Source organism: Dendrobium catenatum, unplaced genomic scaffold (assembly GCF_001605985.2).
Source record: "Dendrobium catenatum unplaced genomic scaffold, ASM160598v2 fragScaff_scaffold_71, whole genome shotgun sequence".
NCBI lineage: Eukaryota > Viridiplantae > Streptophyta > Magnoliopsida > Asparagales > Orchidaceae > Dendrobium > Dendrobium catenatum.
Genome location: NW_021318533.1, coordinates 339606 through 361379, shown reverse-complemented (window position 1 = coordinate 361379; position 21774 = coordinate 339606). Strand labels below are relative to the sequence as shown.

At 36.5% G+C, this 21774-nt stretch overlaps 1 protein-coding gene across 2 annotated transcripts; it reads right to left on the bottom strand.

Annotated features, from left to right (window-relative positions):
* Positions 1-1826: 1826 nt before the first annotated feature.
* LOC110097289 (traB domain-containing protein) lies at positions 1827-20794 on the bottom strand. 2 transcript variants are annotated; one of them, XM_020823573.2, is made up of 7 exons: positions 20190-20794; positions 9527-9639; positions 7987-8075; positions 7804-7878; positions 7524-7634; positions 3205-3300; positions 1827-2229 (listed from the first exon to the last, which is right to left on the bottom strand). In XM_020823573.2, exons 1-7 carry the CDS (start codon positions 20603-20605, stop codon positions 1948-1950), a joined length of 1182 nt encoding a protein of 393 aa, XP_020679232.1. In that variant the 5' UTR covers positions 20606-20794; the 3' UTR covers positions 1827-1947. The 2 variants fall into 2 exon arrangements, with proteins under 2 accessions (XP_020679232.1, XP_020679234.1); XM_020823575.2 differs by having other exon boundaries at positions 9527-9652; positions 20190-20323.
* Positions 20795-21774: the final 980 nt, after the last annotated feature.

Sequence of the window (21774 nt, the reverse complement as noted above, 5' to 3'; positions counted from 1 at the left end):
GGCGGCGGCCGGCCGGTTCGGCTACCTGGTCCGTTTTGGGCCTGTTTTTCGTCTCGACAAGTCCGAATTCGACATTTTTGGGGTCCCCGGACAAGTTTTTCGACATCCCGGACTCAATTTTGACACATTCAGGGCCATTCGAGACCCCCATCCGCAAGAATAATTCCGGCTCACTCGGAAAAATTCTTTAAAATTTGTAACGCATATTTTCGGACTCATGGAGTTTCGACGTCCGAAAATAGGAGGGCAACTGATATGTCATCTCAAAATTATCTTGATCGGGCTCGAATCGAACGGCTCGACGAGACAAATCCAACGAGCCCAAGATTGCCGAATTCCGACATCATTAAGGCCTTCAAATGCCTAACAAACGGTGCATGATTAAAGGATTCGATATCGGCTGCCCATTCAAAACACTCACAATTCGCCCTTGATCTCACTCCTATTTACGGGCTATGCCACTCCATAAAAACTATAAATAGAGCCCTCATTCTACACCAAAGGGAGAAAAGGGAAGTGAAGAGAGAGAAGAAGAAGAGAAGGAGAAGGAGAAAGGGGAAAAGGAGATTCCTCACCTCCTCGACCACCGCCGCCGGAGCTCTTCCTGCCGCCTAAAGACGCCAAAACTCTGCCGGATTTTCAGGAAACACCAGGAATTCGCAGAATTTTGTAAACTCACTCGTTTGCTGATGTTTAGTCCAATATTTCTTCCTAGGCTTGTTTTTCTGATCTCAAGCCATCGATTTTTTGTTGTTTAACATCTCTTTGGATCTTGGAAAATGAGGTGCTCACCCTTGTGGTTCCTTTGAAGTGTGGAGCAAAATGACCGGCTTGAGGAGTATCTCCTCATCACCTGGGGGTGTTGGGAAAGACTTCCTTGAATATAAAGATGTTGTTTAGACTATGTTTATCTTAAATGACAATTGGAGTGGTGAAAAAGCTTTTGCTTTGAGGGGTGGCAAACGTGGAAGAAGAAACTCTAGAAGGAAGTAATTTGTTTTATTGCTAGATCTTTGGATGTTTAGTCTCCTTTATGAGCTATGACTAGGATTTTGGCTCACCACCTGGTTCAGGGCTCCATTGCTTGTTAGCAACCATTGGTGGTAGATCTTCTTGTTCTTTTGGTGACCTTATTTCTGATGTTATTTACTAGTTGACTTTTTAGCGGATTCTTGCTTTTTCCCTCCTATGGATGATCCGTGCCTTACATTTGAATGGTTGGGAGCTTGTGCCAATTATTGAGCCCAGCTAACTTGTTTCTCTTCTTTATTTTTAAGTTCTACTCTCTCTACTGTTGTCATGTAATATTTCTTTTTGTTTATTTGGTTTTGGTTGTAACCTTTGATGGTATACAAAACCAATTTAAAAAATAAAATAAAAAAAATTACAAAACCAATTTATAGTAAAAAAAAGTAAAAAGCGCAGCAAGGCATTGCAATAAAATTATATTAAAAAATGAAAAATCGAGCACAACAATAAATTAATTTTATATTAAAATAAGATTAAAAAAAATTAATTTAAAACAAAAAAATCGAGCTCAACAATATATTCTTCCAAACTAGCTCGAGCCTATAACGAGATGCCCTTACGCTTAAAAAATGAGCTCGAGTTCGAGCTCAAGTTCAATAACAACTAACCAAGCTTAACTCAATTAAACAAATACTCATACTCGTATCTATAAATAAAAGTTTATAGATAGTTCTATCTATCTATAAACTTATAGCTTTTTTTTTTTTTTTTACTAAGAGCTTCCCTCTTTGTCTATAAACTTCTAGCTTTGTCTATATAAATAACCTTCTAGGTTTGTCTATTTTAAGAACTTAGCCTCTTTTAAGTTTAGGGTAAATCCTAAACTAACTGTACCATCAATCACAAATGAGAAGAATGTGCAATCAAAAACAACTAAAACAGATTACTGTGATTAGCGCTTGCAATATAAAGCCAGTACTAAAATAAGCCTGAAATGGGCAGCATGTTCTCAAGCAGTTCATAGATTGCCCACAAGATAAAGCCTAAGATGGTGTCTCTAACTAAGCTCTTAAGTAAAGAACTCACCCAACCATTAGAACCACTGCCTGCTTTGCTTCCGGCGAGGTCGCGGAATCGAAGGTTCCCTTGGTCAGATATTAACGCATAAACCACCCCGTTCATGTGGCCCTTTCCGATAACACCCACCACCCTCTTGCTGTTGTTTACAGCTTTGCTCCTCTTCAAAGACCATGCAAGATACTGTGGGAAAACACAAGCAATATAGATGTCAAGTTTTGTTTTTGTGATCTACACTATTGAGTTATGATGCACGGATACGGACACGGCGACACGGACATGACACGACACGGACACGGGACATTACTTTTTTTGAAAATATAGGATATAGGTACGGCGCGGACACGGCATTATATTTTTTTAATATAATGTATAGATATTAATGTAATATCATATTAAAATTGACAAATAATAATAAATAAATAGTATGATAACTTGTCTAACTTATAATATAAAATATTTAGTACAACCATTAAAATATAAGTAATATAACAACTTACTAACACATCAAGCATTCAAGCTTCAACAACTAGGATTAGCTTCAGAGGTTTGTTTTTGGCCTTCAATATCATCATCAATGAATATCATTGCTTCCAACTCTGGTTCATAAAGAAAAAGATTTTTCATAGCTCATTGGATATCATATAATGAAAGTTGGTTCTTCTTTGTATATATTTACTTCTCTAGTTCGCTAGTTCTCTCCCATAATATTTCTTTATCCTCTAACCTAAATCACAAAGAATGTATCTATTTACTTCTATACTTCTCTAGTTATCTTTCATAACAATTCATTGGATATCTTATATTTATAATTAAAATAATATAATCATAATAAATTAGACATGCGTGCCCCAGCCATGTCCGACACATGTCCCAGCCGTGTCCAAAATGTGTCCTAACCGTGTCGAACTAAATTTAAACATTATTTTAATTGCACATGTGTCTACCGTGTCGGGCACGTGTCCGTGTGTCGGTGCATCATAGTATTGAGAAAGCAAACACAGACCAAATCATAATTTGTAAGTCGCAGGATTTTGAGGAGCATGCAATATTTTAGCTTGCTATGAATGAAAATAGGCGAGTTTTCTTTTATGCCGCTAGTTGCCAATCTATCATGGACTATTGATAATTCAGACTGGATGGATTAAGGAACAATACCGTATCACGTTCATACATGAGAGGCTGCAAAAGAGATGGATAGGATTTGCTCAGTTGTTGATATAATTGAAATGGACCTCCATCTATGTCTGTTTCCTGTGCTACGCAGAAAATGTGAATTGTTAGTGGCAATGTAATTTGGAGGTTAGTAGCACGCAAGTACCAATTGTTCGTTAGTTAACAATAATAGCTACATCCTCTGACATTGAAACTTTTATTTGGTAGGCGCAACATTTCAGTTTGTGATAAGGGCAGCTAAACTAATAAAAGACAGATGCTGAACAAATAAAACATCAATACTGGTGACTGGTGGTTGGCGGCAGCAGCGATCAAGTGATCACTCAAAATTGAGCAAGTTTAGTTTACCTCAAAAATGAACTAAAATAGTTTACACTACATTTATTTTACTTTGCATTCCTTTTCCATCAAACCAAATACCAATATTTTTAAAACTCCTATATTAGAAAAATTTTACACCCACTTTACTTTTAACCAAACATCCTCTGAAGTAGTTCCTTCTTCAAGGCCTTTGTTCTTCTTTCTACTTCAAAACTTGTAAATAAATATATACAACTTCTTTATAGTTTTAGTTGGATCACTCCTACTTCAGTAAATAGCAGTGATTGAAGCTAAACAAATACCTTTCAGAAAAATGCTCACATGCAATGAGGAATGGATGTGTCTATGATATTCGACCCTTCCTTTTCATAAGTTCTTTAGGAACTTTTATTACGTCCGGTGCAAGGACGTAGAGGAACGTCCGGTCGGAGGCAATTTCCCGTCAAAAAATTAGGTATTTACTCGGTACAACTAGGTATTATTTGATAATAATGAGGAATACCGTTCTCTAAAGACCAATACCGAGTTGTACTGAGTTTTTCTGGGAAAAACTCGGTACAACTTTGGTATAACTCGGTATTTTCTCGGTAAAATCCGGTATAACTCGGTATTGGGTCTTCAAATGATGATATTCTTCGTTATTGTTTGGTATTGCTCGGTATTTTCTCGGTACAACTCGTTTTTTGGCGGGAATTTGCCTCCGACCGGACGTTCCTCTACGTCCGGTCGGAGGACGTAATAATTGTTCGTTCTTTAGATGGTCAAAGTTTGGTACTTACAAAATTAAGCTGGTTTTTAAAAATGAAGAACAGCTTCAAGAATGATATGTTTAAAGAGAATCTTACATAGACTACAAAAATAATTTTGATATATTATAATTAAACTAGTTATGTTGAATTATGTTGAATTTGGGTAACAAAAATTCATTGATAGTTAAGTTGATAATGCAGCAAATCAAAAAATCAAGATGAATGTGGAATAAAATTCGAATATATATAAGAGAAATAATAATTTAAAAGGAGTATTTGGAGTAGGATTTATTGGATATGAGAAAAAAAATAGAGTAATACTTCATGCCCGAAATAAATCAACAGGTAAAACTCCATTTTCATGTTTTTTTTTTTCCTAATAGGGACACATTCACATCAGCTTAGGCATAAGGAACAAAAAAGGAGGGTTTATTTGTGGATTTCTTTAGGAAGTCAAACATTACTATAGAAATAGATTGAAGTGGCTAGGGAATAGTACATGTTACAATGGAGGTCAAAAGTTGTTCCAAATGGATGAGCGGATGGAATCATTTGAAGGGATTAGTAAGAAAAAGTAAGGGATAAAAGATAAAATGATTAAGACTCGTGCATAAAGAGTTAAAGACTTATAAAACATAACACCTCAAATAAACACTTATTAAGAATGAATGGAGGAGGATTTATAAAATCAGCCTGTGGTATTTTCACATTGAATAAGATAGTACTCATGATCCATCATGTTTTCAGACAGTCTGCTAATACTTTTCAGCAGTAACTATTGTGACTCTTCCATCTTGGATCTTAGTATCCCCAAACTTTACAGTATCCTAAAGTATAACTACAAAAACATGCAACTGTCTATGAGAACCAAAAATGAAATCGCTTTTTTCTGAGAAGAAAAAAGTGTGTTTTTCTATCAAAATGACTAACTGTTTTCGAAGACTTTTACCAATGCCCTCTTAAGTGGGAGAATCAGGACTTCTACGATGTAAATTCTGTCAAGGTATTCCAAAGTGTAAACCATGTGACTTATTTGCTCAGTTAAGTCCAAATCATTAGATTACGTTGGAGATAAATAAGAAAATAGATGAAGGCTAAAGAGCATGTTTACGCTGATTATAAACAATAATAGAGTGAAATCACGTCTAATAATCATTAGGTTTGTTAGCTTGACTTGAAGATTGCTCAAAAATTAGATTAACTTAAGCTCAAATTAAGTTTAAATCAAAATGAATGAGCCAACCCGCCTACTAGGGTCTTGAAATGAGCCAAACTTACATCAAACCAAATTTAATCCAGATAGGGTTATATATATATATCATACATTAATACCTGTATTTATACTTTTGTTAATGCATCTGTAAATGCATGTATCTCACTATCTCTACATGGATATGTTTGTGCTTTAGACTAAATTAATCAAAAATGCAACCTAGTTTTGGTTTGGATCAACTTAGATCTAAATTAATGAGCAAGGCATAGCTCAAATCAAGTCATCTTATAGCTAGCCCAAACTGACTCAAGATTGAACTGGATTGCATTGTGCCAAATTTGAGCCGTGGGATCAGGTTGCAAGATTTACAAATCCCTATTTATGGTGACATTAGAATAGAGAAAAAAAAAATAGAAGAGGCAAGAAACTGATGCAACAATAAGACAAAAGTCAAGAAAAAAAAATCACAGATCAAGGCACTCTATCAAGATTTGAGTAGTTCATCATGCACAACTCTCCAAATAAGCATATGGACAACCCATAATCTTTTTTAAATTATAGGAAGAATAATTAAGAAGCTTAAGTTAAGGCCTCTTGATGGTTAGGCAGGCCATACAAGTCAAGGATGCAAGAATCTTCATAAATTGCTTATGAGGATCACTACAGGAAAATCACTGATTACCGGCGGAATTTTCCGGCAGCTTTCCGGCGGTCACGTTTCCGACGGCTTTCCGGCGCTTTTCCGGCTGTTTTTTCTATAGGAATTTTTCTGCGGAATTTCCGGCGGCTTGTCCACTTTTCCGGCGGCTCTAAAAAATTTATTGAAAATGAATAAAAATTTTACTATGTAAATGATTTAACAAAAATTAATTAAATTTCTCTTATTTTCTTTTTCACTATACTATAACAAGTTATCAATCAATTTATTAGTGTTTTATTAGCTCTTAAGATTTCTCAAAGCTGTGCAGGCTTAAAAAGATCTATAAATTGGTCATTAATTTGTACTTTTTTATTCATTGAAAAAAATTTATTTTTGTTTGTGCAAATTTCATATAAAACGTTTGGTGGCTAGATGGTTGTTCTACTCTTCGTTGAAGCTTGTTGATTAATTTTTTAGGGATGATGAGTCCATAATTTTTTTTTCAGTCTTATTCCCTCTCTTTCTCGAGAAAATTTTTATCTCATCTATATAGTATCAAGCCTAATTTCCCTCAACTCCAAAACACATCCAACCTCCTCAAAACTCTCCCAAATATTCTTTTACATATCTCATGACCTTCTAAGACTTCAACTCCCCAAGAACCCTAAAATACCCTAAACTAAAATCATGATATAGAAAGATAATTTTCTACTATGAGCAATCAGATTAAAAATTTCATTAACTCCTTAACCACTAATTCAAAATTCATAAAAATATCAATATTAGTTCCCTAATGCCCAATACATTTGATACAAATTTCTTCACAATTTTTCTCCAAAGAAAACATGCTCTTTAATTGCCTAAAAATTTCAGCACCAAATCTATCCAAACCCTAAATATCCATTTCATCATCGTCCAAATAACCTTTCCACCACTATCCAAAGGGGACATTAATCAAGTTAATACCTTCAGCATAAAGATCTTATATACCCTGTATTAGAAATATTTTAAGAAAAAGTCAATATAAATATTAAATAAGATTTCCATTTCTTGAAAATAGAAAAGTAAATAAAAAAAGAAAATTTTGTTTAAGAAAGCTTCCAGCTTATTAAATAGCACTTAAATCCCAATGAACTTAAAAAGCGTATCTAAAGTAATTGTAAAATCTATTGGTAATAAATCAAAAACAATGTAGATGCATGAATAGAATTTTTAAGAATTTCTTAAAAGATACAGAAAAAAGAATTTAAGAAAATCAGAAACCACGTACAAGTTTAAATTAGTACGGAATAGAGACAAACAATAACAAGAACTAAATGAAACAAAAACAGATGCATAAAACTTGGCAAGAAAATGAGAAGGGGTAGGAAAGAACAACCTTAAAGTTACTTTCAGAGATATTAATAGTTGATGAAGTGATGCCTCGAAATAGTGAGATTACCAATCTCAGCTTCTCAGTCCTTACAAGAGAATTCCATGCCCTTTCAAGCTGTCAAAAGAGAAATAATTGGGTTATTTTAAGTTTGTACTTCACCAGCATAGAGGAGCACTTTCCAGTTAGACAGGATAGTAGTTGTGAGTGAGATGGGGCATAATCTGAGCTATGAGAATTGAGGTTAATTTAAATATTTTAAAAATTTTGCTAACAGACTGCATACAGTTATTTCAATTGGACGATCCCCCAAAACAATCTGAGCCCCAACCTCCTCTGAAGATTTTCGAGCAGCACGGAACTATAAATAACAGGAGAGAAAAATGATTCAACCACTAATCTACTGAACTTTAATCCAGTCAGAAATTCAATAGCTCAATTTTTCAAAAGTGGAATGATCTAAGCCAACCTCCTCTCCAAAAGATCCCTTTGCTCCTAATGAAATCTTTGAAGAGAAAACTGCCAGAAGCAACCTTAAAGCAAAAGCGCTTTGTCCTCCTGAAAGAAATGAATTTTACAAAAATTGAATACAGCTGGATAGAATCAACATGTATTCTTACAAAATTTTGGAAAACAACATGCGAGAGAAGACCATCGAACCAGTTGCTTCCTAAGAGGACAGAACAAGGAAGAACATTTTTACCTAGATATGTGCAAATTAAATTTAGAATGCACTCCATAGGTAAAATGGTGAAGCCATTTTCATAAAAATGTTATTGGTATAAAATTTGATGATGATGCTGATTTCAATGCCAAAACTTTCATTCTTGTTTTGCTCCAATAGTTGGTACAAACAGGTAAGTGTCGTACTTTATATGCAGTAACCAAATAATTGAAAATCACGAATTTGACTAAATTTTTAAATTTTGGAAAAGAGCTTCTGCATTTCCTCTTATTAGCACAGAAAATTTCACTCGTCTAAATTCTGATTGTATTATTTTCTATTATTTTGGAATAGGCTAGATATTCCTTGTTAGCTATGTGTACAATGAAATGATTCACATTATATTTTGTTATTACAAAAATAGTGGCATAGTTGGGTAATCAAGCATATTTAACTCATCTCATCTTAAATCTTATAATATTACATATTTTTCCTAGCAATGATGTACTTCAAATGTGAAAATGTGCTAATACTAGGCAGCACTTCTACAAATTGGCTTCTATCATTACGTTTACCTCCCATCGTTTGCTTTTTTCCTTTACTGCTTCAAAAGCAAATATTTTGTATTAATAGGTTAAAATGCAAAGATTTCGTAATTGCAGTACCAAAATCAGATAACAACAAGATTCCCATTTGTTGCAGCCTTTCAAGCTGTAGATTGTCAAATAACTTCATATTTTTTAAGTTTTAAACCCGAAAATTCTTGAGCCTATTATTAGAAGGATATAATAAACTTAAACCAAGATTAGGGAAAACATTATCACTCCAAATTTGTGGGCTCCGAAAATTCGGCCCCGGCCTCCGCTCGCTTTTCTTATTCGACGAGGGAGTTTTAACGAATTAAAATTATAGTGATCGAATGGCATATAGTTTCCATAATTCTATTAAATCTCCCCACTTTTCATAATAGTAGTCGATTTCAGTATGGAGCAGAAATAGAAAAACATATTACTTTAAATGACGGACATTTTACCCATATTTGTGAGTTCAAAGCTCACTAGCATCAACATATTCACAACTTGCAGCAGTAAATTCCTTGTACTCTCCTTTTGAATCCTAACACTGTTTATAAATGATTTGAATAGCTTTGAGTTGATTTTGAGAATCATTCATCATACTTTCAACCTAATTTAATTATTTAGAAGCATAATGCTTGTTCTATTATCCTAATACCAAGTTCCCAACGGATCTAACAATTTCAAATGTAATCAATTGTATTATAGGGGACTCCAATTACTTTATGTAACAGAAGGAATAAGTTTTAAATTGTGGAGACAGAGCTAACCCAAATTTATGCTACGATTGACCGCACCAAAAAATTCTGTGCCACCTAGGGAGAACATATTTGATTTGAGTGAAGCATCCTCAACATCTTTTGATGCATACATTATTCCAGCTCTGAAAGTAAATTCTGCACATATTGAAGTTAGAAAAATGATTGAGAGCAAAGACATTATACAGCTTTCAAAAAAGCATAGCCTTGGCCTTGTTTGCACATGGGGAAACAAGTTGAGCATGGCGTTATTTCTGGGTTCTATTACCATGGTAGATAAAAATCATTTTACTAAAAACTAATGGCAAAAATGTATCATTAACAAAATCTTCAAGAATAACATGAAATGATATGACAAATCTAAATGGTATCAATGCGCCAACTAATTCCAGATTAAAATAAAGGATTTAAGGAGGTTGTTTTGTCCTGAAGACAATGTTTCAGCACCAAATAGTTTAGAACAATCGATAAAAGATTAAAAACTCACAAATGAAAAGATAATTACTCTTTTGCTCTTTGGAAAACTACAGAATAAATTTATAAACTGAATATACATATACACACACAAAAATTTATATAGATAGCATGTGGGTTCCAGAAAAAATTTTAAGTGCTTTTGGACATGGATATCCCACTTCCCAAAGATTTCAGTTATAACATCAGTTGTTGAGAGACGTTATAATAAAGTTATTATAGTTAACTTACACCTCGCATCTCCACCAGATATATTAAAGTTATATAGTTAACTTATATTATTATTATAATAATGTTATATATAATAAAATTATTAAATTATATAAGCTATAATAAAGTTATAATAATGTCATCATAAAGTTATAATAAGTTATAACAGAGTTATAATAACGTTATAATTATACAAGTTATAATAAAGTTATAATAACGTCATAATAAAGTTAGAATAAGTTATAAGTTATAATAATGTTATAATTATACAAGTTATAATAAAGATATAATAACGTTAACTGATATAATTAATATAGTTAACTTATATAATTATTATAATAACGTTTATATAAATATAAAGCCATTTTATATAACTATTGTATAACTTTAGATTAATGACAGAATTTATAACTATTGTATAACTTCATATTAATGGCATAATTTATAACTATTATATAACTTCAGATTAATGGTAAAATTTATAACTATTGTATAATTTTTTTATTATTTAATGTCAAAAATTTTGAAAATTATTGAAAAATTTATAAATTCTCTCCAAAGCTCCTTTAAAAAGCTATACATACCCCCATAGGGGCTAAGGAGGAGGCACTAATTCTTTTAGCTGGTCAACAAATTTCTCCTACAATTTTAGGAGAAATCAGACTGGCAAAAATTTAAATTTTTTTGTTGTGGCAATATCTAGTTCACTCCTAGTGTGGAAAAAACTGCCCAACAAGAGTTTAAATACCAGAAGCGGAGATCAAGGTACGATACTCTTACGCAGACTCCAATTCACTCCTATTGGGGGAAAAATTGTCCAGCAAGAGTTTAAATACTAGTGACGGTGATCAAAGTCTTACTCTTATGCATGCACCAATTCACTCATAGCGGGAGAAAAACTGCCCTGCAATAGTCTAAATACCGGTGGCGGAGGCTATCAAGACCCGATTGCTGCAATTTTCCCCTGTTGGGAGGCAAATGTCATCAGCTAGAGGTGACGGAGCCCTGAATAGTACCCAAAATAGTGATTCTAACTCATTTGATAGAAGTAGAGTTTTAAATAACCAACACGATATTCTATGTATATTTTTTTCCCTCCTATCTTTCATATTATCATCGTATTAATCTTCAAGCATTATCTTTTCATTTATATATGCTCCTCCAGACAACAATCCGCTAGATATGCTATATGTTGTTCCTTCTACTCATGAAGTGATTAAGCAGGTGCGAGCTCCTCTTACTATGGAGATCAATGAGAGTAGGAGATCGATATTAATTAATGATGTTTCATCATCAATTACTTCGAATGACTTGATTGTTATTCGTAAGAAATTTCATCTGTCCAATGACTTAGTGATGACTGTTCCGAAAAAGACTGATCGAGCACGAGATCCTCCAAATGGGTTTATCACAGTGTACGATGTGACATTGCGTGTAGGTTTGAGGTTTCCTCTAGCCTCTGAGTTGCTCGAGATTTTTAGGACATGCGACATCCTCTTGGCCCAATTCTTATGCAGCACGGTTACGATCATTATGGGCTTGACATTTTTTTAAAAGGAGCACGGTGTCAGGCTGACTGTTGACCAATTCAGGCTTACAAGCAATTTTCAAGAGTGTGTTTTATGTAGAGGTAGAAAGTGGATAGATTTTTCAACACACGATCCTTCTAAGAATTGGTCCAGCTCGTTCTTTTTTGTGAAGAATGATTGAGGACTTTCAAAAAAATGTGGGAGGTTAAAGGAGCTGTCAGACTCCCCACACCTAAAAGAGGAGGAGATATTGAAAACTCTTAATTTTTCTGACACGAAGAATTTTCAGGAGGAGTTACGTCATATTAGTCAGTATGTGTTGGAGGAAATACTTTTTAAAGTTGATCTTTCTATTCACGCGAGAAGATCTCATGCAGTTCAGTTGAAGAAGTCTAAGAAGATTCGTGAAGCAAATCTCACTACTTTAAAGTCTTCATCCAATAATCCTTCAAGAGGACAAGGAGATGAGGAATCTTCCCTTGTAAAGAATAGAAGAGAGAATAATGCAGTGGACTTGCCAAGCAATGATGAAATATACAGGGAGGTCATTCGCCCTTTGATGATCGATATTGCTGCCCTTAATTCAGATAGAGAGGTTCGGCCCCTCAAAATACCAATCCCCGAAGAGGTATTAAAACATGTATGTATTGGATGACAATGTGCGAAATAAGTGATTAGCTGTCTTGAACTCTTTTTCTTCTCCCTCCCCCCTTTTTTTTAAGTGTTCATAATCATATGTCACTACATATGATGCGGAAGAAGAATGTGGAGTCCTAGTTTGACACAGTACTAGATGAGTGGAATGCAGAATTTGTGAAGGTTAAATATCTACAATGAGAGTATGAATGAAAGTTGGATGCAAAGATTAAAGAGATGTCAGCATTAGAAAATCAACTAGCATAGTGTCGAGCTAAGCTGACGACAATATCTATCACTCTTTCCCTTCAAAATCGGGAGACTGATCGCTCTCACACCGAATTAATTGAGACTCGTAAAGAGACTAATAAGAAGAATGAAGTCTTAAAGGCACTTGCAACGGAAAAGAGTGCCCTTGAAATAGTGAATAAAGAGTTACAAGATCATCTTTTGGAGAAAGAGGCAGTCATACTAGATGTAGATGCTCGTACAGAAGCCATATCACTGAAAGCTCTGGAAAAATTCAAGAAATCTTCAGCTCATCATCAAAAGATCTAGAATCATATCCAAGAGGCTTATAATAAGCTATTTGATACCGAGGCAAGAGATATGGAGCGTTGGTGCCTTGAGGAAGGCTTCGTTCGTAGTTTTTTAGAAGGTGCTCGATTGAGCAGTGAAAGGCAGGGGTTACAATCGAAGGGCTATCTCCCACCCAGGCCTCCGAAGACTTTACTCCAGACTTAGATAATATGATGTTGAAAGTGAGCTGAGGAAGACCTTCTCCAGTGATGATGAGGATATTGAAATCATTTAGCAATGCACGATTGGGATGTATATAAATCTCCCATTAAGAAATACTCTCCAAAAGCCTGAGACATGGAAGATTAATCATGTGGTTAGTGGAATTGAGAGAGCTTGACATCCATTTTCTTCCTAGACCCAACATCAAGTCAATTATAGCAGGAAACTTTAGTCGAAGCCCATATTCGAAAGTAACTTGTTGTGGAGAGATCAATAAGATTCCAGCGTCAGAACTTCTAGAGGCTCCATCAACATATAGTGTCTAATATGGGTTACGATATAGAATCTTATTGACTTTATATCGGGTTTAGAAAGAAAACGGATATCAAACTCTCCCAATTCCACCGACCGCTTGATTAATCTTCCAGATGTCTCAGGCTTTTGGAGAGTATTTCTTAAAGGGAGATTTATATAGATCTCAATCGTGCATTGCTAAATGATTTCAATACCCTCATCATCACTGGAGAAGGTATTCCTCAGCTCACTTTCAACATCATCATCATCTAAGCCTGGAGAGAAGTCTTTGGAGGCCTAGCTGGGAGATAGCCTTTCGATCGTAAACCATGTATTGCGTTATACCAATCGAGCACCTTTTAAAAAACTACGAATAAAGCTTTCCTCAAGGCACCGATGCTCCAAATCCCTTGCCTCAACATCAAATAGCTTATTATAAGCCTCTTGGACGTGATTCTGTATCTCTTGACAATGAGCTGAAGACCTCTTGAATTTTTCTATAACATTCAGTGATATGACTTCTGTATGGGCATCTACATCTAATATGACCACCTCTTTATCCAAAAGGTGATAATGTAACTTATTCACTATCTAAAAGGCGTTCTTCTCCGCTGCAAGTGCCTTTAAGACTTTATTCTTCTGATTAGTCTCTGTACGAGCATCAATCAACTCGGTGCGAAAGCGATCAGCCTCCCGATTTTGAAGGAAAATAGTAGTAGATATCATCGTCAGCTCAGCTAGACACTCTGCTAGTTGGCTCTTCAATACTAATATCTCTTTAATTTTTGTATTCATCTTTCGTTTATATTTCCCTTGCAGATATTTAACCTTCACAAACTCTGCATTCCAATCATCCAATACTGTATCAAACTAGGACTCCACATCCTTCTTCCGTATCATCTGTAGTGGACATATGATTATAAACACTTTTAAAAAAATGGGGAGAAAAGAGATCAAGACAACTAGCCACTTCTTTCGCACGGTATCGTCCAATAAATAAATGTTTTATTACATCTTTGGGGATTGGTACTTTGAGGGGTCGAACCTCTCTATCTGAATAAAGGGCAACAATATCAATCATCAAAGGGCAAATAACCTCCCTGCATAATTCACCATTCTCTTGGCAAGTCCACTGCATCATTAACTCTTCCCTTCTTTACAAGAGAATATACCTCCTCTCTTTGTCCTCTAGAAGGATTGTTGAATGAATGCCTTAAAATATTGGGACTTGCTTCACGAACCTTCTTAAACTTATTCAACTGAACTACATGAGATCTTTTCGCGTGAATAGAAAGAGCAATTTTAAAAAGTTTTTTCCTCCAACACATACTGACAAATATGACATCTCCTCTTGAAGACTCTTCGTGTCATAAATATTAAGAGTTTTTAATATCTCCTCCTCTCCTAGATGTGAGGAGTCTGCCAGCTCCTTTAACCTCACCCATTTTTTAGAAAGGCCCCAATCATTCTTCACAAAAAAGAACGAGCTAGACCAATCCTTAAAAGTATTGCGTGTTGAAAAAATTCATCAACTTTCTACCTCTACATAAAATACGCGTTTGAAAATTGCTTGTAAGTCTAAACATCTTGGATTGGTCAACGGTTAGTCTGACACCACACTTCCTATAAAAAAATGTCAAGGCCACAATGATCGTAACTGTCCTACATAAGAATTGGGCCAAATGGAAACAGCATACCCTAAAAATCTCGAGCAACTCAGAGGCTAGAGAAAACCTTAAACCTACACGAAATGTCATCTCGTACATATTAATAAACTCATTTGAAGGATCTTGTGCTTGATCAGTCTTTTTATGAGCAATCATCACTAAACATTGGACAGATGAAATTTCTTGCGAATAACAATCAAGTCGTCCGAAGTAATTGATGATGAAACATCATCAATTAATGTCAATCTCCTACTCTCATCGACCTCTATAGTCTGAGGAGCTCGCACCGGCTCAACCACTTCATGAGTAGAAGGAACAACATCTAGCATATCTAATTAACTACTGACTGAAAGGGCATACATAAATGAAGAGATAATATTTGAAGATTAATACGACAAGAATATGAAAGAAATGAGAGAAAAATAATACACATGGAATATCGTCTTTGTTCTTTAAAACTCACCGCCTATCGAATAAATTAGAACCACTATTTTGGGTACTATTCAAGGCACGCTCATCTTTAGCTGACAATATTCGCCTCCCAACAAGATAAAACTACAGTCATCAGATCTTGATCGCCTCCGACGTCAATTTTTAGACTCTTGTCGAACATTTTTCCACCACTAGGAGTTAACTGGACCATGTGTAAGAGTGTCGGGCTTTGATCGCCGCCACTGATATTTAAACTCTTGCCGGACAGTTTTTCCTCCAATAGGAGTGAACTGGAATCTAAGTAAGAGTATCGGGCCTTGATCGCCACTTCCAGCATTCATGGGCGGATCCCCATTTGATTGAGGGGGGGGGGGGGGGGCAAATGCCCACCCTAAAAAAAAAATTTAAAAAATTTTAAAGGGAATGTTTTGGAATAATTTGAGTATTTTGGATATTTTGCCCCCTCTCAAAAAACATTATTGCCCTAATTTTATTAATCCTAAGCATCTTTGTCCATCCCCACCAAAAAATTTTTTTTGTCCACCCTAAAAAAAGAAGCTAGATCCGCCCCTGCCAGCATTTAAACTATTGTAGGACAGTTTTTCCCCACTCGAAGTGAACTGTAGTCTGCGTAAGAGTACCAGATCTTGATCACAACAGCAAAAATTTTTAAATATTTTTTAGTCTGATTTCTCTTAAAATTATAGGAGAAATTTTTGGACCAGTTAAGAGTAGTACCTCATCCTTAACCCCTAATGGTGTATTTATAATTTTTTAAAGGATGTTTGGTAAGAAATTCTTTTAATTTTTAAATAATTTTGAAAATTTTTTATATTAAATAACAATAATATTATATAATAGTTATAAATTATATTATTAATCTAAAGCTATAAAATAGTTATAAATTATCATTAATCTAAAGTTATACAATAGCAATTATCTTGATCAGGCACGAATCTCAAGGCAAAATCAAGTTGGAAACTTCTGAAATTAAAATTGGAATCATCCGAACTCTGTTTAATTGATCGTCAAAAAAATATGAACCCAACAACACCAAATTTGACTCAATCCAAGCTCAAATGGGTCCAAATCAAATGCTCGAAACGCTTTTGCAAGATTCAAACTACAATTTGGATTACCAAACGGTTTGCAAACATAACGTGCTTATAGTCGAATCGAGCAACTCGACGAGACGAATCCTACGAGCCCAAGATCATCAAATTCTAATATTATTAAGGCCTATGTGCACAGACACGACACAACGACACAGATACAACACGACACGGACACGAGACACGTCAGTTATTGAAAATATAGGACACGAACACGGGTTGGACACGATATTATGGTTTTTATATTTAAAAAATAGTGTATAAAAACTAAATAAGTATAATTTTAAAAATAATTTAAAAATAATAAGTCATTTAACTAGAATTTGTGCTTAAAATGATTAGTATTAGGATGTCGAGAGTCAGACGTCGATGCTGTTTATCAGTCATCAAGAGAGGAGATGAAAATACATTCACTGCCAAAAAGAAATGAAAATGAGAATATTTGATGATTGTGTATTAAGTACGGACGTTAATTTGGTATTGTGGATAGGAAATAAGAAATTTAGTTTAAATCCCACCAAATACAAGAAATTATATTTTAAAAAATTCATAAAATATTTAAGATACGCGTGTCGGACACGCATGTCTAATTTGTATTTAATATTTTTAATCGGACACATTTTTTGTGTGTCCAACACGTGTCGGAAGAGTGTCGGACAAGTGTCGTGTCAGATACGGTATCGGACACTGCACACCTCTTTGAGGAGAAGTGTCGGTGCATCATATATTAAGGCATTCAAATGTATGATAAACGCTCTAAGATCGGGGAATCAATATGGGCCATCAGATGAAGCACTCCAAACATATCTCAGATCTTCTATATATTTACGGTGTATAACACTCATGAAAATTTATAAATAAACCCCTAATTTCTACATTAGGGAGACTTTTGGCTAGAGATTGGAGAGAGGTCTGAAGCTTCAAAAGCTCCAACACCACTGCCGCCGGACATTAGCCCGATCATCGTCGGACCACTGCCTGGCCGCTAACCGCCACCAAACTTAAGCCCGACCATCGTCGACCACCGCTCGACCACCGCTCGACCACCGACAACCGTCGGGCCATCCCCGGGCCGCCTCCAGACTTCATCCCGACCTTCGTCAGATCACTGCCGACCGCCTCTGGACTTCCACCTAGCAGCCGAGCGTCGTCAGACTTCTGCCCAACCTTTGTCGAATCATTTCCCGTCAGTTGAACTTCGGCCCAGACGCCAACAGACTTCCACTCGACCGTCACCAGACCTTTGCCTGACTCTCCAAACTACTATAATTTAATCGCCTCTAAGTCAAGGGATGAGTCAACATTTGTAATTCACTCAAATTTAGTGGAATCTTTTCACCTCGGTGAGACCCCGTGATTTTTCCCTCTTTGGGCTTTCCACATAAAAAAAGATTGAGTGTTTTACTTCTCTCTTTCTATTTGTGTATTGGTTATCCTTGCATTGATCAGACAAAAAGTTTAATCACTCTGCTGCCGCAACAATTTGGCGCCGTCTGCGGGAAAGGATTCCTGGCTACGGGGCAAACTGATGTAATTTTCTATCGCCCCTCAGGTATCAACCAATGGTGCATCAACGTCATTGGAATCAAATGAAGACAGGGGGGCAATCTTGACTGCAACCGTGGGCAAAAAAATTCCTCCAAATCTTCTGACATCCACGATATTATTTTTGAAATTTATTTTTCATAAAACTTCTAACAAATGCAATGATGCTTCTAATAAATTGCAAGCTGTTTACAGTCTCTAGCTGGACTTCTCTTCATTGGGCAAAGTCATAATCTCGACCTCAAGAAAGACAATAATATTCCAAAGATAGACCATTCTTTACCTTTAATTCGGGATACATGTGGCATTTTCCCCCTCCCGATCAAGGCATAATCAATCATAGGGGAATTTGATTCGACCTCTTCCACACAGATTAGCATCATCAAGAAACAATTTCACAAACATCCTCAAATAGGTCATACATCCTTGGTGGATTCTCTCGATCTCTTCCACACAGGTTAACATCAACGAACAACGCTCCAACAAACAACCTCGGATAGATCATACACCCTTGATAGATTCTCTCGACCTCTTACACGCATGTTAACGTCATCAATCAACACTCTAACAAACAACCTCGAATAGGTCATACATCCTAGCTAGTTTCTTTCGGCCTCTTCCACACATTAGCGGCACTGAGCAATGCTCAGACAAATAACCTTGGATATGCCATACATCATCTTTGATGGATCCATCGACCTCTTCCCCTAAAACATTTCTAAACATCTTTCTCAATTCTTTTAAAGAAGGATTGGATCCCCGACAGGCCTCCATATTGGCATCATTAGTGTGCCCTTAGATGGTTGTAGTTGACACAATGTTTGACCAATCAAATTTCTAGTTATATGCGCCCGTCAGCATACATGTATACTATCTCCAACAGAATACTGCTCAATCTTTATCATCAACTCATGGCTTGACCATCAACCATCAGCGAAAGTCTGCTAGATCATCATTGGACCAACGCCTGGATGCTAAGTGACACTGAACTTCCACTTAGTCGCCAAATATTCTTAGACTTTTACATGTTTGTTTAATACCATCGAATTTCTTCTCAGGCATTGCTACTGCCAAATCCCTCCTCTAAGGAGGCCACCATCGGGTCATTTCTAACTTTTGCAAGAAAGCAAAATTTTTATTGCAATCAATACCCTCAGAGTTACCAATCCACAGAAGGACCGACACAAGAGGGCAAGACTTTGATCACCGCTCGGCCGCCGCCCGCCGGACTTCCACCCGGCCACTGACCGCCTCCGAACTTCAATCTGACCTTCATCAGATCACTGTCAATCGCCTTTGGACTTCCACCTAGTAGTCGAGCGTCGTAGGACTTCTGCCCGACCTTTGTCGGATCATTCCCGATCAGCTGACCTTTGTCCCGGACGCTGTCAGACTTCCGCCCAACCATCGCCAGACCTTTGCCTAAATCTCCAAACTACTGTAATTTGACTACCTCTAAGTTAATGGATGAGTCAACATTTATAATTCACTCAAATTTAGTAGAATCTTTTCACCTGGGCTAGGCCCCGTGATTTTTACCTCTTCGCCTTCGGGCTTTCCACGTAAAATATCGGGTGTTTTACTTCTCTATTTATGTTTGCATGCTGAATATACGTGCATTGCTAAAACGAAAAGTTTAATCACTCTACCGCCGCGAATATCCTGGCCCGCAACAATTATTATTAAAAAAATGAATATCATAAATAATAAATATGTTTACTCAATATCTAAATATAAATATTGGCTCGATTCAACAGCAAGTATTCATATTTAAATTTTCAGTAATAAAACTCGTTATTTTAATAATGACATTCAAAATATTAATAATTAAATTTAAAATAGTAGTACTAACAATCAAATAAATAGTTTAAAGCACCGTAATTCAAAATTTCAAGATGACCACAGCCAACTCATTAGCATCTTCCTACGCCACTAAACGGAAATCGAGAGAAAACCTAACCAAAAAAATAGGAACCGTAGTTGCCATGCATATCGATGAGACAATGACCATCAAGGACAGATCGAAGACACTTGCCTGCTCCTACAAAGCTCAACCACAACGTTATCAGGGCTCAAAGCCCTGATTACGCGCTCAACGTCCATCACGGACTTTTGCGAGACGTGGGAAGTTCCGACAAGCCAGATTGCCTCCGGCTCCACGAACTCCCTTCTCCATTCGGGGACCGGTCCAAATCGCCTCTTCTCGACAATCACCAGCCTCCCGTCATTCACGAGATCCATCAGCTCCGGGTGCTCCGCCGCCACCGCCTTCCGAGACTCTTCCGCCAGCTCCGTGCGGTAATCGAAGCCAAGTGGTGGGGAACGGATCGAGATCTGAGCCTTTATCTCCGAAGTAAATCGATTGATCCGAGATAAGCCGAGGAGGATCGGCGGCAGTCGATGATTTGAGCCGGAGAATGGAATAGGGAATGAGACGGTTAGGGTTTTCATCGTTGATCTTTCTCCACGGTTCCACGGCCAAAGACGGAAGGATGTGGTGGCCAATGAAAGCTGGAGAGTTATGTTGGATTCGAGGTCGAGGACATGGTGACCTTGTACCTTCTCATCCGCCGCTTCCAGTGAAAAGCAAATCTCCACGTAGGGAAATCAAGGTCCTGGATGACTACTGGAACGAGAAAGCGATGCGTTTGGTAGTAAAAAGAACTTCTAAAAATAGAATTTTAAAAACTAAATAAAAAATATAAACCATCTCAAATTGGATAAATTTTTAAAATAATTACCGTTAAAAATTTAATTAACTATTAAGCCAATAAAAAAAATAAATCCGTATCAGAGCATGGCTAGCATGCTTTGTCTTTGCTAGATTGCATCCTAGGAATCCACTTTAAGTTATCCCTAGAAGTTTGCATACATATCATCTTTTAGGTAAGTTTATTTACTGTTTTCCTACTGCTGTCCTGACAAATCTGCATCAATTACTTCATCTTACCTTAGTATATTCATTTGTTTAAGTGCTGCCATTTCCACTTTTACATCCATAATAGTCTAGGCCACTTAGACACTTGCTGTCCACTATTTTTCTGCACTTAGTTTAGCCCTTAGAGTGAGTTCTAGGTAGTGTTAAGTTGTTGTCCACTGTTTCCTGCAGCTGTTAAGCATCCATTAGTGAGCCTAAAGTCACTGCTTAGGTGCTGCACTTGCTTTAGGATCCCTCCCACACCTCTGGACACCAGTAACACTTGCTGAACTCTACTGTCCTAGTCATTCCAGCAACTTTTGAGTACCTTTGGGACTTTTTTCCAACCTGGTTAGCTGCTGCCCTTGACTTAGAAAGTCTCACTAGTCACCCCAAGCACCCAATCATAGATCCCACACATATGCAAGCGACCCTAGACATGATTGTAGGCCAGTTGGGCACTATGACACAACAAATTAGAGACACCCAAACGAGTGTAGCGAAGCTTAAGCGTCATACGGGGGAAAGACCAGACAACATCGAAAGGGCAGGACACTCGACCATCTATACCCCATCTAGACCCCAATCACCTTATGACGAAGATGCCCGAACTGAGTACGGACCCCCTAGAGACTACTACCGACCCAATCAAGAACCGGTAGGATGTGACACACCTTGGAGGGACAACGATACCCAACTCCTT